Source organism: Lissotriton helveticus, chromosome 2_1 (assembly GCF_964261635.1).
Source record: "Lissotriton helveticus chromosome 2_1, aLisHel1.1, whole genome shotgun sequence".
NCBI classification, from domain to species: domain Eukaryota; kingdom Metazoa; phylum Chordata; class Amphibia; order Caudata; family Salamandridae; genus Lissotriton; species Lissotriton helveticus.
In genome coordinates, this window is record NC_136059.1 from 1952517475 (window position 1) to 1952532776 (window position 15302).

General features: G+C 42.5%; 1 protein-coding gene across 1 annotated transcript in view; it reads left to right on the forward strand.

The window, feature by feature from the left end:
- Window positions 1-15302, forward strand: part of LSM6 (LSM6 homolog, U6 small nuclear RNA and mRNA degradation associated) — a 56038-nt gene that overhangs the window by 24630 nt on the left and 16106 nt on the right. The window contains exon 2 of the mRNA XM_078676892.1: window positions 3347-3450. Within this exon, the coding sequence (XP_078533018.1) occupies window positions 3357-3450 (94 nt within the window). The 5' untranslated portion in view covers window positions 3347-3356. The remainder of the gene's footprint in view (window positions 1-3346; window positions 3451-15302) is intronic.

Here is a 15302-nt window from a genome sequence, read left to right on the forward strand (position 1 = left end):
GCCGCTGTGGTTTGGCTGCTCATCCTCCTTTGAGACAAACCCACACCTCCGGCGTAGAAAAGTACCATGATTTGTCACTGTCTAACACTCGGAGCTTATCCCGAAACAACATCATGTACTTAAGATTCTCCGCCCGCAATGTTCTCTTAACCTCATCAAAGGTACGTCTTGGGTGATGCACTAACAGGGTGAAATCGGGAAATAACCTTATTGGGTTCTTGTGGGACTTGTCCCCCAGTGTGCGAGCAGCCTGTAAATGGCAATGATGGTTCTGGGTGGGGCCCCTGGCTTTGGCGAGGACACTGGTGCCATCTGGGCCTGTTCAATGGAGAACAAATTGGAAAGGCGCTTTGGTTTCAAATGGTTGACAATAAGGTCCTCCAGTCTGGTGCCAAGCCACGCCCCCTCTCTCATATGTAATTTATTATCGTTCTCATTTCATCCGAAGTATATTTCCTGAGCGGATGTAGCAGGCCTATCATAGCCAATTAATCCTACTTCTTGGGACTTCCTACCAGCACCCCAAGAGATACTGATCAGTCAGTGCCATAACTTCGTAATTTAGCTTCCTTAACATAATTTTTGGGACATTCCATTTCATCACCAATGTCAGTCATAAACTATTTTATGACTATTCTCAGCACACCATCAGATTTAGCTAAACTGTCGGAACAGCATTGAATTGATTTCTTCATATCCACCATCAACTTATGCAAAGTTCTTGATTATCTACACCTCCTCCATCCTGCTAAGACTATGATGTAAATTGGGCTAATTTTGACCTTAATCCATATATAACGTTAGGTATTGATTCGGACTCAAAACAGGGGTTACTCACTCTTTAAAAATGTATTTTAACAACTACACTCCACTTAAATTATTCCATGGCTCTCAAGTGACTTTTCGCTATTTATTTACCATACATAGGACTAATCTTCATGCAGTAATAACCACTTTCATCTTAACATCCGCAATAGTACCAATCATGGACTTTTGGATACAAAGGCATAATATCACATGTCTTCATGTTCACTATGGTAGGTTTTTGTTTTTTTCCTTTTCATGAACATGATACTAACACAACAGTTCTGCTGTCTTCTTTTGTATATTTTTGGAACAAGGTTCAGCTCATCAGGCCTTGCTCATTCTTCACTTCGTCTCATATAACTTATCGCTCACCTTATATGTCCACATTTCTACCCCAATACACTCATCCAGTTTGTCCTGTCTTCATCCACAAAGTTGACTGTAAAACATGTCACTCATAATTGACTATGGTGTTGCGCGTGCATATGGCGTTCTCTTCATAGTGTTATAATTGTATTCCCAATTTTAATTCCAGCTTTGAAAAAGTCAATAGGCCGAAACGTGTTGGCTTACTTTTGGGTGTTTTGCTGTTGCACAAGCATTTGAGAATTTTTTCATCCGCTTCTTAGAGACACCCATTAAAATTAACTATGGAAAAATGTATGTATTGTCTTACAACTTTTCAAGTTGTACCAGAAAACCACTTATTTGTCTGCGCCAGTATCTCTTGTTATAGTGATCAGACTACTCTGGCACTGTGAGCAATCCACAAGATCTTTTATGTAGCTCATCAACCACTATATGGCTGGGGATGGCTTTTTCTTGAAAAAGAACTGATCTGTTGCACACCAACCAGTAAGCTAGATTAAGCCTCAGACTGTCTACTCAAATTCCCCAAGCTAAAAAAAGCTGTAGGGCAGTATATCTTCTTCTGCATTAACTGCGCAGTTGTTGACTGCTTAACCTGACCAGCTGAGAAATGTAGAAAATTGAGTTATGCAATTTCCATCCACGGAAATGCTCAAAATGCAAACCGAACCACACTTTCTATAGATCCAGATCATTTACCACTTCCGGTGTAGACGATGAATGTGGCTCCTTGGAAATAAAAGAAAAGTCTGGTGTTCTCTGGAGCATTGGTCACTATTAAACATTGTATGAGTAACCGCAGTACAAGCACTGCATTTTGAGGAACAAACCATCTTTGTGCCTTATTGCACAGGAGGGTCAAACTTTCAGTGGTGGCCAATATTTATATTTCACTTATGGTTGAGAGCTAAACTTGCTTTTATTAAATCTGCCATTCTGTCACAAAATCAGCCTTAGCACAGAGTAACTCCTTTTGTGGCCATACCGGTAATGTTAATTGCAATTGTACTGCATTAGCACAGCCTTTCTTTTCCTGTTCTGTTACAGGACCCTCCATCCCTACAGGTCAGAGGCTCAACAGGTGGCACATTAGGAGGTAAGATGGTAGAATGATGGGTCTGTTTGAACAGGCCCACTAACCGTTTTGCTTTCTAAGATCCTGAATTCTCAGATAGCAATGAATGAGAAAAGGTTAAGCCTAAAGGACATCAGAAAAGCCGTCCTCCCACTGCATAAGACCCCTCTCTCAACTTCCATGGAGAAATTACATGTAAAATAAAGCCATTAATATGCTTTTTCATCATATGTTCTGAAAAAAGATCTGAGGAGCTGCTGATGTTCTTAGCTAGGGACTAATAGTAGACCTTTCTGCAATATAAAGCCATTAATATGCTTTTTCATCATATGTTCTGAAAAAAGATCTGAGCTGCTGATGTTCTTAGCTAGGGACTAATAGTAGACCTTTCTGCAATTTGCTTCAGCACTGAGCTCTCATGAAGAACTTCTAGCGACAACCAGTGCCTCCAGGTTCTCTGAAGAGAGTTAGAAGTATTTGTAAGGTAAACTTCCCTAGAACTATGTGCTGAAAGTGACTGTTGGTAGGGAGCAGCTCCACCCCATTCCCTATTGGCAGGAGGTCTTTAGTCTGCAGGACACAGATGAAGACTTCCTAAAGCTGATGGAGCAAGTCTGAAAAACAGACTTTGCAAGTCCAAGCTGCGACCATTGTTATAAATGAACATCATGGGCTCTGTAATCTGATGGGTCCTCTGAATTGAAGCATTCCTTCTAATACTAAGCAGACTTGTGGTAATATGCATGGACAATGTGAGGGCTGTTATCCATATAAGCAGTGGTGGCACGCACTTCCTGGCAACTGTACAGGCGTCTTCACCCTGCACGCAAATTATCCCATCTCTTGGGATCGCTAAGACTTGCATTACTTCTTTGCCTCTCATCTGAACAGAAAGACGGTGGTAAGGCTGGTGTGTTCTTTATTTTTCTCTACTTATATTGTACTAAAACAAGTGGTTTCAAAAATCGTATTTTCCAGGGATTGTCATATTGTGAATTATTTTCCATAGTAACATTTCAGTGAATTGTTGTTTTTACCCAGTTTAAGGCCTTTATGTAAGCATTTTCGTATTGTTTGTTTTCTCCTTTTTCTTAGAACTGATAGAATGAGTCTCCGGAAACAAACTCCAAGTGACTTCCTGAAGCAGATCATCGGAAGACCAGTGGTGGTAAAATTGAACTCAGGAGTTGATTATCGAGGTAGGTTTTTAAAATGAGTTCAGTAGGCAACAATAGTACATTCATATTTGATGAAGAGCTATACTGTCAGCCTTTTTTTCTCTTCGTTAATGTTTTAGTGCCATTTGCCTTGCAATTTTTGTGCTAAAAAACGATTGCAAAAGTGAGCTTGCCAGCCCATTTTTGTTAAGATATCCTTTGTTTTTTTGATTAACTTTGCTATGTGTACATACATGTGCAGTTCTCAGGTCAGAAGGCTGTAGTCTGTTCTCCAGCACATCGTTTTCACTCTGAGAGCATAACGTATTTAATCTGGAGGTACCACAAAATAGTGCCCAATAAAGAACCCATGCCACAATCCTTGGCTTCTATACTTGGAGGTTACAATGAGATTATGATTGATTGTACCAAAAAAATGTAGCATTATACTCCAGCCCTGGATTGGTAGTGACTTTTTACTGTTAACTATTGTGTGTCTGAAAACAGTGACCCAGAGGCACCGTCCTGCACGTCTCGTCTGATACTATACCCAATCCATTCCTTACGTGGTTCTATACTTTGTGGTTGAAGAGAATCCTAGAACGAAGAACTACTTTCACTGTTGGTGGAATTCTCTCTGTTGGCCTGGCTTAATACTAGTTATTTAGTCGAGGCACCTCTTCAGTAGAGTTAATTGTCTTCTGAGTGTTTCGTGCCGTTTGAAAGCGTATTAATTGACTGTTAAGATGACAGAATACCTGTGTTTTCTTATATTTATTGAATTTGCTTTATCGATCATTAAATCTTTGTTTTTCTTAAATATTTATTGGTTTACAACAAAAGGACAACTTAGTCAGCAAGTGCTCGCATCTAAACCATAGTTGTGTGGTATAGAGTTAACTCAATAACACCAAACTGTCACTGGCGATCAGTCATTTCATACAAAAAGCTGTCAACTGTGGAGCTGGTAAACCAGGGTCAAGTTTCGACATTGGCTTAGCATCCATTCTGGGCAGATCACTTATTCTCCCCGTGCCTACAAAAATGAATGGGTCCTCGTGCAAAGGAACTGGTGCTAATATAAGGCACTCCAATACCTTCAGGCGGTGTTGACGCTATGTAAAAAGTGCACAAAAAATTCACAGTGCTAGGCGGGATTACCGCAGTGAACATGAGGAAATGCAATGCATCGCCAACAAAATTAAAAGTACTACTTTAGTCATGGACAATGAGGGGCAGGCAGACCTTGATGACATCAAGACTCCTTTGAAAAGAATGCCGGTTTTTGTACGTCTACTGAATAAGAATCATGATTTTATTAAAGACTAGGAGGCTAGCATTCTGCATATTCCTTTTATTCACCACTTCAGAGCAGCAACATTAAAAGTTCCAACAGTGGAACTAAAACTACATTACAACTAAACAGAACACTCCAGTCCATATAAGTATCTCAAGGTTCCATGTTCCTCTTTTCTTTGTCCTCTTCATCTAAACCTCTTCTTACTCCTCAATTGTACAACCTTTCACTGATCTGGGAGGAAGAATAAAAAAACAACAGACACACATATATCCTTCCCAAAATATAAAGTAACATCCAAGGCAATACAATTCCGTAATCTCTCTACAAAAATTCACTCTTCAGTTTAAACCAAAAAATCACTTGGGTGGGTGAGGTGGAATAATGCTAGCCTCCTTGTCTTTAATAAAATTATGAATTTTTATTCAGTAAACCTATAAGTGTCAACATTTTATGGCATGGCAGGAGGCAAGCATTATACATGTTCAAAGTTTCTCAAAGCACAGGGTGAAACATGATCAATTTGTCTAAAATAGAATCTCCTAAAATCTGCATTAGACCAATCCACTGCCCTCAAAATGTAATCTAACTTCCTTCCTGACAAAAAGTCTTACCTGCAATGGCACCCCTCACCGAGTGTGCTGTGTATTTTGACAAATAAGTACCTGCTTCTCCCATACAGATCTCACCCATCTTGCAATGAAAGCATTTGTCGCAGCCCGAAAAGGCTTAACGTATAAAATCAATAACTGGTTCTCACTCCTTTTCTCCAGCATATGCAACCCTTATTTTTTCACACAACTTACTACACATAACTTGGGGATTTCAGTCCAAATTGAATAGAAGGTAGAACCTGACAACGTTTTTGTCCCATTAAAAATTCTAAACAAAACTCCCAAACGTTGGCAAAATTCTTTGACATGCATTCTCCTAACTTGTTGATATGTCACACCCGTTATGTTGTCCATCTTCAGCAAAACCAAAGACCCTCAACAGCTTAAAACTGCGAAGAGCAAAAAGCCATTCTTTCATCTCTAAACAATTGATATTATCTTCCCTCTCTGTCAGATTCCAAAAACCACCTGTCCCTTGTTCCAAACATGTTGCTCCCCAACCTGTTAAACTGGCATCTGTTTCCAGTGCAAGTTCTGGTTGTACCCCAAAAATCGTTCGACCATTCCATGCTTCCATATTCTCCATTCACCAACTCAAATCCTTGTTTTCCCCTTCCGACATAACCACACTGTCCCCATACCATAACACTTGTGCCATGGCACCTATCGTGAACGTCTGTAGGCCCCTGTAATGCAAAGGGTCCGGAAATATTTCCTGAATAGAAGATGACAGAAGCCCTCTCACACAAGCCAAATCTCTTAAAACTATCTGTTTTTCTCAACATTTTCCATATTTCCTCTTATTTTCTTCTGAGGCGACAACAATTGACTCTTCAAGGTCTCTACTACAAAACCCCAAAAATGTAAGGTCTGTCCTGGTACAAACAGATTTCTATGCACACACTATGAATCTGAGAGGTTCCAATTGGCCATTTACCAAACTCAAATGACGCCGCAATTCTTCCTTGCTTTGGTTCATTATCAATATATCTTCCAGATATAGGATCAACCTTACTCCCCTTTCTCTCAAATAACCTACCATCTGAACTGTAATAGCTTTTGACTCTCTGGATGAATTGAGATTGTAAAATATGCATCTTTTAGATCCGACTTGATTAACCAATCCTCCTCCAACAACAGATCCCTTAAAAGATGGATACCCGCCATCTTGAAATGATTGTAGGTGACTAACCTATTCAACTTTCTTAGATTTATGGCAGGTCTGCACACTTTGAAATATTGTACTCCCAAACCTTGTTGTCTCCCACCTTCACTATTGCATTTTTTGCTAACATTTGAACCACTTTTTGCGATACCACCCCTTCTAACTCCTTGTGAAAATTCAACTCTCTTGACTCTACAGCCTGAAAGGGCATCCCTTACAGATCTATTAAATACCCTTGTATCGCATAAATGACCCATGTCGTTAACATTTTCCACTCTTAACTGAAAAACTTCAAGCCTTTCACTAACCCATTGATAAATAGAACCAATATCTATCCTCATACTCACCTTGATTTGATGCTGATCCTTGTCCTCTGGCTCGCTTAGATCTAGTTCTTGGAACTTTACCCTTTTGGTTATAGAGCCCAGTAGGCTGACCATAATAATTGCCTCCTTGATAGGAAACACCCTGTTCTCCTAAATAATGAGACTTGTAATAACCTTGGCTGGGAGGTAGCACCCTCCTCCCATAAAAACATCTTCCAGAAAACACTCTTCTCATTGAAGATTGTGCCCTGTCCAGACTTGTAAAGGTCTGGGCATACTTTACTAAATTTGAAACCCTCACCACTCTGAAAAGGAGATCTTTTGGCTTATCTGAGGATTCTCTGACCCTGAAATCTACCAATTTGGGATTTATCCTCATCAGGATAGTCTTTTCACTAAAAGACCTGCATTGGCATTCCCAATGAATCAGCCCTTTGACACAAGCCACCCAAGAGATGTAGGTTAACATGTGTCCCTTTAATATAGGCCTCCTCCACCTGATAAAAGTCTCGCCACAGGTCCAAGAATATCCAGCAAGAATTCAAAGATTTCTCTAAACCTTTCCTTGGATCCTTGCCAAATTTAAATAAATATATGTAATCTCTGTCAGTATTGGGGGTAATCGTCAATTTCTCAACTATCTGGGGTCATCAGCACTCTTCAGTCAATACACTTCTTTCCTCTTTCTCCAGGTTTATGCAACCATAACTTAAAATATTCTCTGTGATCCAAAGGCCACTACTCCTTGCTCCTCTTTCAGGTCGAAAAACTTTTCACAGAGTGCATTCAAAACCATAGACCTTTTTATGCCTCTAAATCATCTTCGTGATCTAAATCCAACACATTTGTCATAACCCTGATGCCCATCCTTCTGCTTGAGCTCATCCAGCTTATCCCTTTCCATTGCAGTGTTAAACTGCCCATCTCGATTGCCACGAAGGATAAATAATCTTTTTGAGCCACTTGGCACACCCCTCTCACCATACGCATGCTTCCTTATGCGCATATAGTCGCTTTCCCCCTGGACCCTTTCATATTTTCCTCCTCTCCATCTGAAATGGAATAATACTCTTTCTCTTCTAAGTTCTTTCTCCTGCTCTTTTGAGCCTCTTTTACTGAATCCCTCATTGCCTGCTGTACTTCCTGTGCAACTATCTTTATCTCCTCATGCGAAAGCTCATTTTTTTTCTCTTACATTTTTGCCTTTAAAAAGGTCTACACAACTTTTTGTAAAATTTATACCACTTTTAAAATTGTGGGTCAGTTCCCAATTTTATTTTCTCCACTTCAGAACCTTTTTCCCCTTTTTAGGTCTCGCCTTCGTAACGCGCATGTGTTGCAAAGGCAAAAAGACCTCTAGTGATCGCTCTGGCTTTTCAGTCAAGCACATGCATGCGTACCATTGCCTTCAATGGCAACGCGTGCACGTCGGGAGATTCACTCGCGGGAGCGCGCGGCCTATCTGGTCGCAATTATCGCTCCTGCGAATGAAACGCGCCCGTCCCCTTCCTCTCCCCCTTCCCCTCTCCCCCCTCTCACCCCCTCCCCCTTCTCCCTCCCCTCGCGAGGCGCTAGTGTTTGTTGCTTGTTTATTATTTTTCTTCAAATCTTCTGAGGAGAAAAAAGGCATTGTAGCGCACTTATGTTGTTGCGTTTACCGTATCCTTCAGTTGCTAAACAACCAAATGGCAGGTAAGAGACACGATGACGCACACTCACACTTCAAATAAGCCCAGTTTTCCCCAAAAAGAGAAGAGCTCAAGGGACATGTGCAATGCGAAGGACTCGCCTAAAATGGCAAGGCATCACGTCTAAACTAGAGTGGGTGAAGCGATGCAAGGGCAGACACTCCTCCATCACGAGCCCCAATGGCAAAGGAAGCTCTAGCTTTTCAAAACTCCATGCGCATAGCACAAATCATTTAAAAACTGTAATTTTTCCTCGTACCTCCTTCCTCTGTTTATTTATATTTCACACCTGAATGACATACAATTCTTTCCCCGTATAAAACGAAAAACCCTAGTTCTTAATTTAAAAACCTTCTGCTAACAATAAACATGCCTCAAAATAACCTATTTACCCATGAATTGGGTTACATGTTGACTTGATCTTCATAATTCAATCGTCCTAAAACAAAACTAGCCTACCCAGATTGTAAACCTAATACATTAAGTTCAATTATGAGAACGCTCCCAAGAGAACGCTCCCAAGAATAGTTATCTGCTCTGAAGCAGCAGACAAAAGAGGAGGAACATGGAACCTTGAGAGACTTGTATGACTTGAGTGTTCTGTTTAGTTGTATGTAGTTTTAGTTCTACTGTTGGAACATATAAGGTTACTACTCTGAAATGATGAATAAAAGGAATATGCATAATGCTAGCCTCTTGTCTTGCTATAAAATTCAAATCAAACAACAATGGCGTGTGGAAGCACTTAACCAGTGAATTTGGAAAAAGTAAGAATGTGTCCAGATAGGAGAAATCTGATGAAATGGAGTCCAACCCTATGAAATAAGAAGCAACAAGGTGAGACACTAACAATTCAATCACTTCACACAGGAGAAACGTGGCTATGCAATTAGAGCAGAAGACACAGGTACTTAAGAGGCTCTGACATACCTTGTGATAACTCGTACCTGATTCACATGAGGTCTGATTTTCCAGCCATAAACACTAGTGCTGAACGACCACGTATGCTGTAAACAAGGACAAACACCTAGTACCCACACAGGAGGAAAATTAACAGAAAATATGTGTGCGCCAATTAATAGCAGCCGTGCACACATGCTCTAATCAGCACGTCGGCTTTACCCTAACCGGACATTGAAAGGCAGAACACCACCACTCACTAGAACAAAACTGACTACAATGGGGGTTTAAAGCAGTGACTGTGTCCAGGGAGGGCTTGATTTGTGGATGGTGCAAGCACCAAGAGGTGCGAGGGAGTAAGCAGAGACAGGAGGACGGAGGTGGGGGAAACTGAAAGCTGCAATGAAGGAACAAGCAGTGGCGGGAGAGGGGGTGCTCTGTGGACGTGGCAAGCATCTGGCGATGCGAGGGAACAAGCAGGAACAGAACAAGGCGTGAAAAAAAGGAGAACATTGGGGAAATGAAAAGCAGTGACGGTGGAGAGGGTGATCTGTGGATGTGACCAGTACCGGGGTGTGCGAGGGAGTAAGCAGCAACTGAAGGGAAGAGTTGGGGCAAACGAAAAGCAGTGAAGGGGTAAAGGGTGATCTGTAGACAGGGCTTGATTGTGTGTGGGAGGAGACTAAGCTGGTAAAAGTACGAGCACTGTGTAGAGTGCTAAGAAAAAAGTAGGTCCTAAAATGACCGTAAACATGGGGACAGTGGCTGTTTACAAGTACTTGGTCCGCTCACTGGGGAGAGGGCCAAACCCAAGAAGAGACACGACCTTGCATGCCAAGGACAAATGGTGCCTATATGAGACAGACGATGGAGCGAGCAAATGGGAAGCATTTGGGCAGGCTGAAGCCCACAGGTTAAACACGTCTCTTCGAGGAGACCTAAAAACGATGCAGGAATAGGGTAAAGATGTGGCAAGAACAATGTAAATACATTTCAGCCGCAACTGTCACTGCACATATTGCAGTTCTGGGCAGTTGTATAAGGATTATAGTGTGACTGTATTTTTTTCTCTTTTTCTAATCCTAGTCATTATTAGGTTAATGTACATCACTGACACCTGAACATTGCAGCAATCTTCTTTTGCACGTATGAATATTACAGCCAACAGTTTTTCCCCTTCGCACTGCAATTTTAGATTACATGTTCATGCACTGTAAAAAGACCACCCAGTACCGAGATCTGGGCCTAAATTATTGTTTTTTTGCTCCCCATGCCACTCCTGTTAAATGTAAATGTAAATGTAAATGGGGGGTGTTTAAACCTAGCCACATGTAAATCAGTCTTGCCCCAGTTCCCCATTTGAATACTCCAGCCCGAACTACCAGGCCAGGTCCTCCCTGGACCAGAAGCAAGCATCCTGGGACCGGTTACAGGATTACACCCCTCACCAGCCAGTCTGGCTTGACTCCAATGGCATGGAGAGCACAGGACCCACGTATGGGCATTCTGTCAGGTTTCTTACGTTGCGCCAAGATTCCACAGGTACTGCAATTGAAACAATGCATACAATGAAAATAAGTAAATAAACAAAGACCCTTACCCCTATAGTGCACTCAACTTCTGTGCTTCACTTACCCAAAGAGTAAGGTGAAAACGCCTTGTTGGCCTAACGGCTAAGGCGCTCGACCTGGGGATCTGGGTTCGAGCCTTGGTAACGACGCCAACAACCTCCTGTGATTCTGGGCAAATCACTTAATCTCCCCGTGCCTAAAAAAATGAAAGTGTGTCCTCATGTAACGTAACTGGTGCTATGTAAAGCGCTCTGATACCTGATTCGGTTCGGGTCTAGTTCGCGCTATATAAAACTCTGCAGCAAAAAAAAAAAAAAAGGAATTTTTCAAAGAGCATCAATGAAATGTGGATGGAAGCATCTTTATAGGACTGGGGTGGATTAGGTACCTATGAATGTACCAGAATGCTCAAATTGGGAATAGGGGACATAAGAACAAAAAAGAGTATGAGAAGCTCTGGCCAGCCCCTGTGAATTAGACTATAGAGGTGGAGCAGACACTCACTCAAGAGGTGTGTCGTCCGGCCCTTAGAAACAGGAATGAAGGCGGAACAACCACTCCCTCAAAGGTAAAGGATTGGGGGTAAAAATGGACTAAAGAAAGGCTCAAAAATAGTTAAGTGAATAGAGCCCACAATGTATCAGAAAAGTGGGCCAAAAGAAATGGAGAGCCAGGAATTGGTTAAATACCGTCCAGCTCCGTGTGGGAGGCGAGAAGGAGCGGGACAGCAAGGCTCACCGGTGCAAAAAGCGAGCGACTCCGTCCGGCTCCGTGAGGGAGGAAGGAGCGGACCAACCGGAGCTTGCAGGTGTGGAAAAGCGAGCGTCACCGTCTGACTCCGTGTGGGGTAGGAGCAGAACAGTGGGAGCTCGCAAATGCAGGAAAACAAGAGACACTGTCCGGCTCCGTGGGGGGTAGTAGCGGAACAGCGGGCGCATGCAATTGCGGGAAAGCAAGCAGCGCCGTCCGGCTCCGTGTGAGGGGAAGGAGCGGAACGGGAGCTCACAAGGGTTGGAAAACGAAGGAGAATCTCACGCGAGGAACGCCACGAACAGGAAAGGGGCGTGGACACCACTAGGTCAGTAAGCCAAGCACTGGCTTACGTGAAGAATGTCCCCTACAGGCTAGAAGGGACAGTCGTAAAAAGTTTAATTCCCACTGAAAGCGTCTCAAGTTAGGGAATGGTAACAAAGAGTTCTCAATCTGGCATCACATAAGGCTGAGTACACAATAGGGGCCCTCCACCTCACTTATTCCTAACACATACCTGTCGCACTCAGGGTGACAAATGCAAAAAGAACAATTGATGGACAGAATGTTGAACAATGTCAAACATTCACCCCAGTACAGCGTTCTGGGCCTAAATCCATTGTTTTTTGCTACCCTTGCCACTCCTGTTTAAACCCAGCCATATGCAAATCAGTCTTGACCCTGTTGAGCCTTGCTGATGAGGGGTGAAACCCCTAAACCGGTCCCAGGATGCTTGTCTCTGGTCCAGGGGTGACCTGGCCTGGCAATTAGGGTTGGACTGTTCCATGAGGTACAGTCAGGACTGATTTGCGTATGGCTGGGTCCGAACTGGGGTGGCATCGTGAGCAAAAGAACAATGCATTAAACCTCGATCTCTTGAATGGGGGTGAGTTGTTGAAAAGTTTCAGCATTCTGTCCATCATCTTGTAGTGTTTGCTATGTTCGCCCTAAGTGGCCTAGAGTATGCCCAGACGTGAGTCCCTTGCTCGCTGTGTCACTAGATTCAATCTAGCATGGCTGCTGATGGGTGAAACCCTGAAACTGGTACCAGGATGCTTGTTTCCCTTCCAGCGAGGACCTGGAAGTTCGGGCTGGACTGTTCCAATTGGGAACCAGGTCAAGACTGATTTGCAAATGTCTTTGTCCAAACTCGGGCGGCATAGTGAGCAAAAGAATGATGGATTAAACCCAGATCTGTTGACTGGGGGTGAGTTGTTGAAAATGTTCATCGTCGTGTTGTGTGTGCTGTGTTCTTACACTGTGCCACTTCTCAACTTGAGACTGTGCCACGAAAACCAGTTGTCATAGATCCTCACACTGACAGACCAGTTTATTTTCCACTATTAACTCAAATCGTATCACTTTTTCTTTACTCCATATCATATTGTGTTCAAATCTAGAGGATGTATGTGGCACATTGTGCCTTAGTATTCTCCAGCACCCACACCGGGCACAAATAATATGCATGTGCAGAAAAACCCATTGGTCAGCTAGATGCATTGCTGTTTACAATGTGAGCCAGCAATCCACAGACCGGCATAAGGCATCAGCAAATACTCACAACTTGCATGTGGTGGGGCACACACGGTGAACTGACTTCTCATATCTGCTCCTCTACTCACACGCTGAGCACCTGGCAAGGCAGTTACTCGTTCCCCCATCAAGATGACTGGCAGACAAGTAAAACCCTCTGGTATTTCCAGAGTCCCCAGCTGCAAAGTTCAAATAGCAACAGAGACATCAGAATACAGTGCACTAGAACCTCGCTGGCCAGCTGTAGTCCACTGATACTCCAATTGACTAATCATTGGTCTAGACTCTAGACCCATGTACGTCCCTACACCCAGGTGCATTTTTTGGTAAACCCAATAGGATCTAATGCTTAATCTCTCACTGGCTAGTACAGCTATGTTTATAATAATGTGAGGCATCGCAACGTAAGAAGAAACAAATGTACCTCACCAGAGCGCATCATAGTACATCCCAACCAGTCATTCTACTGTTACATTCCCATTAATAGGTATAGTTAGAGGCTCAGTTTTGATTAAATATCTCTGTAAATGAAGCTTTCCTCTGCTCCAGTTGAATGTTGCATACTTGCTTTTTCCATACCAAGAGAGCAGTAGCATTTTCTTTGCTCCGCACTGGCACAAAGTTTTTGAAAACGTTTCCACCCGACAAGTTGCATGCATTAAGTCTGTTATTTGTATTCGTTTTTTAGACTTGTTTGTGTCCCTTTATGCACACTTGTGTCCTCTCCCAGGCACTTGGCCTTGTGTTCTCCTGTGGAAATGCGGACATTGGCACCCTAGCAAACAGTGTTCTCTTTATAGCAACACAGTATATGCCTCCTTTCTATACTATGAATTTCCTCCCTTTCTGGATACACAAGACCATCTCCTTGCAATGCAGCCTTTTGCTCCAATGCAACACTTTCACTTGTGTCACCTTGTGGATATTTTGATTTGCCCATATATGCATTTACAGGTTTTTTTTTGTGTGTTTTTTTTCTCCTGTGCATCTCCTGACTTGTGCCCCTCATGAAAACATTGACTACTGTCCACTGGTCAGCACCTACGTCTTCTCCCTCTGAAAATATATCACTTTGATAAATTGTCACCGTTAGACTGTAATTTCCACTACTGTTCAACAGCTTGTGACTCTTCTTGAACACCGTCTTTAATATTTTAGATCACACCTGAAACTTCTCACTCGCACAGAAATACGCTTTTGTGGCATTTTCCAGACAGTTTTCCAGCTTGTCACCCATCCTCGATACACCCAAGATGAAACTTGCATGATATTTATTTTTCAAAGTGTACCCTTTACAGGATTTCCCACAACAATAAACCAGCTCCTGTGTATCCTCCAAGACAGGCTGCAGTCTTCCAACATTATTTTGTTTGTTAGCATGACTGTCAGCTTGTTTATGAAATACTCTGTTAGCCATGATCACAGTTCGAAATAAATATATAGTATTGCATAGGTCCCTAACTTTCCACGTGCACCTGTTAGAGCGATCGTGTTTAACTTCCAAGTAGTCCTCATTTGTACGTAATATTCTCAGGTTAGCAGGAGAAGCTATGCCACTTATGTCAAGACGACCTTGCGTGTTTGGCCTCTTTGGCTGAGTTGCCTCATGAAGACCTAACACTTTAAGTGTAAAGCAGCAGATTTTATCTTCCACTACCCCATGGAAAGCACTGGGAGCATAGCAGAAGTCCTTGAGGTCATCCTTGCCCAGTGACCAGGCTTTGTGTATTCTTCCAGTTAGTCTTTATCAGACAGCATCTTTACTTTCCCTTTTAACATTAATTTCGGAATGGCATTGGTGCTTGTTTTGTAGTGTACTGTTCTGTGTCCCCTTTCCTCTCCTTTTTTCCTGACATTTCGTATTATACTTAAAACTCTTGCTTAATTCAGTCTCCTAGGTCCTGTCCATTCACTTTCTCAGCCTTGCCTCTTAGTACAAGTTTTTGTTTCAGCTGGGCAGAGCTTGCCTTTCAAATACGTTTTTTTAGATCGAGCCAACAAATCTACTAAACTTTCACCTCTTGAAGCTGTGACTCTTTTTATGCCTGTT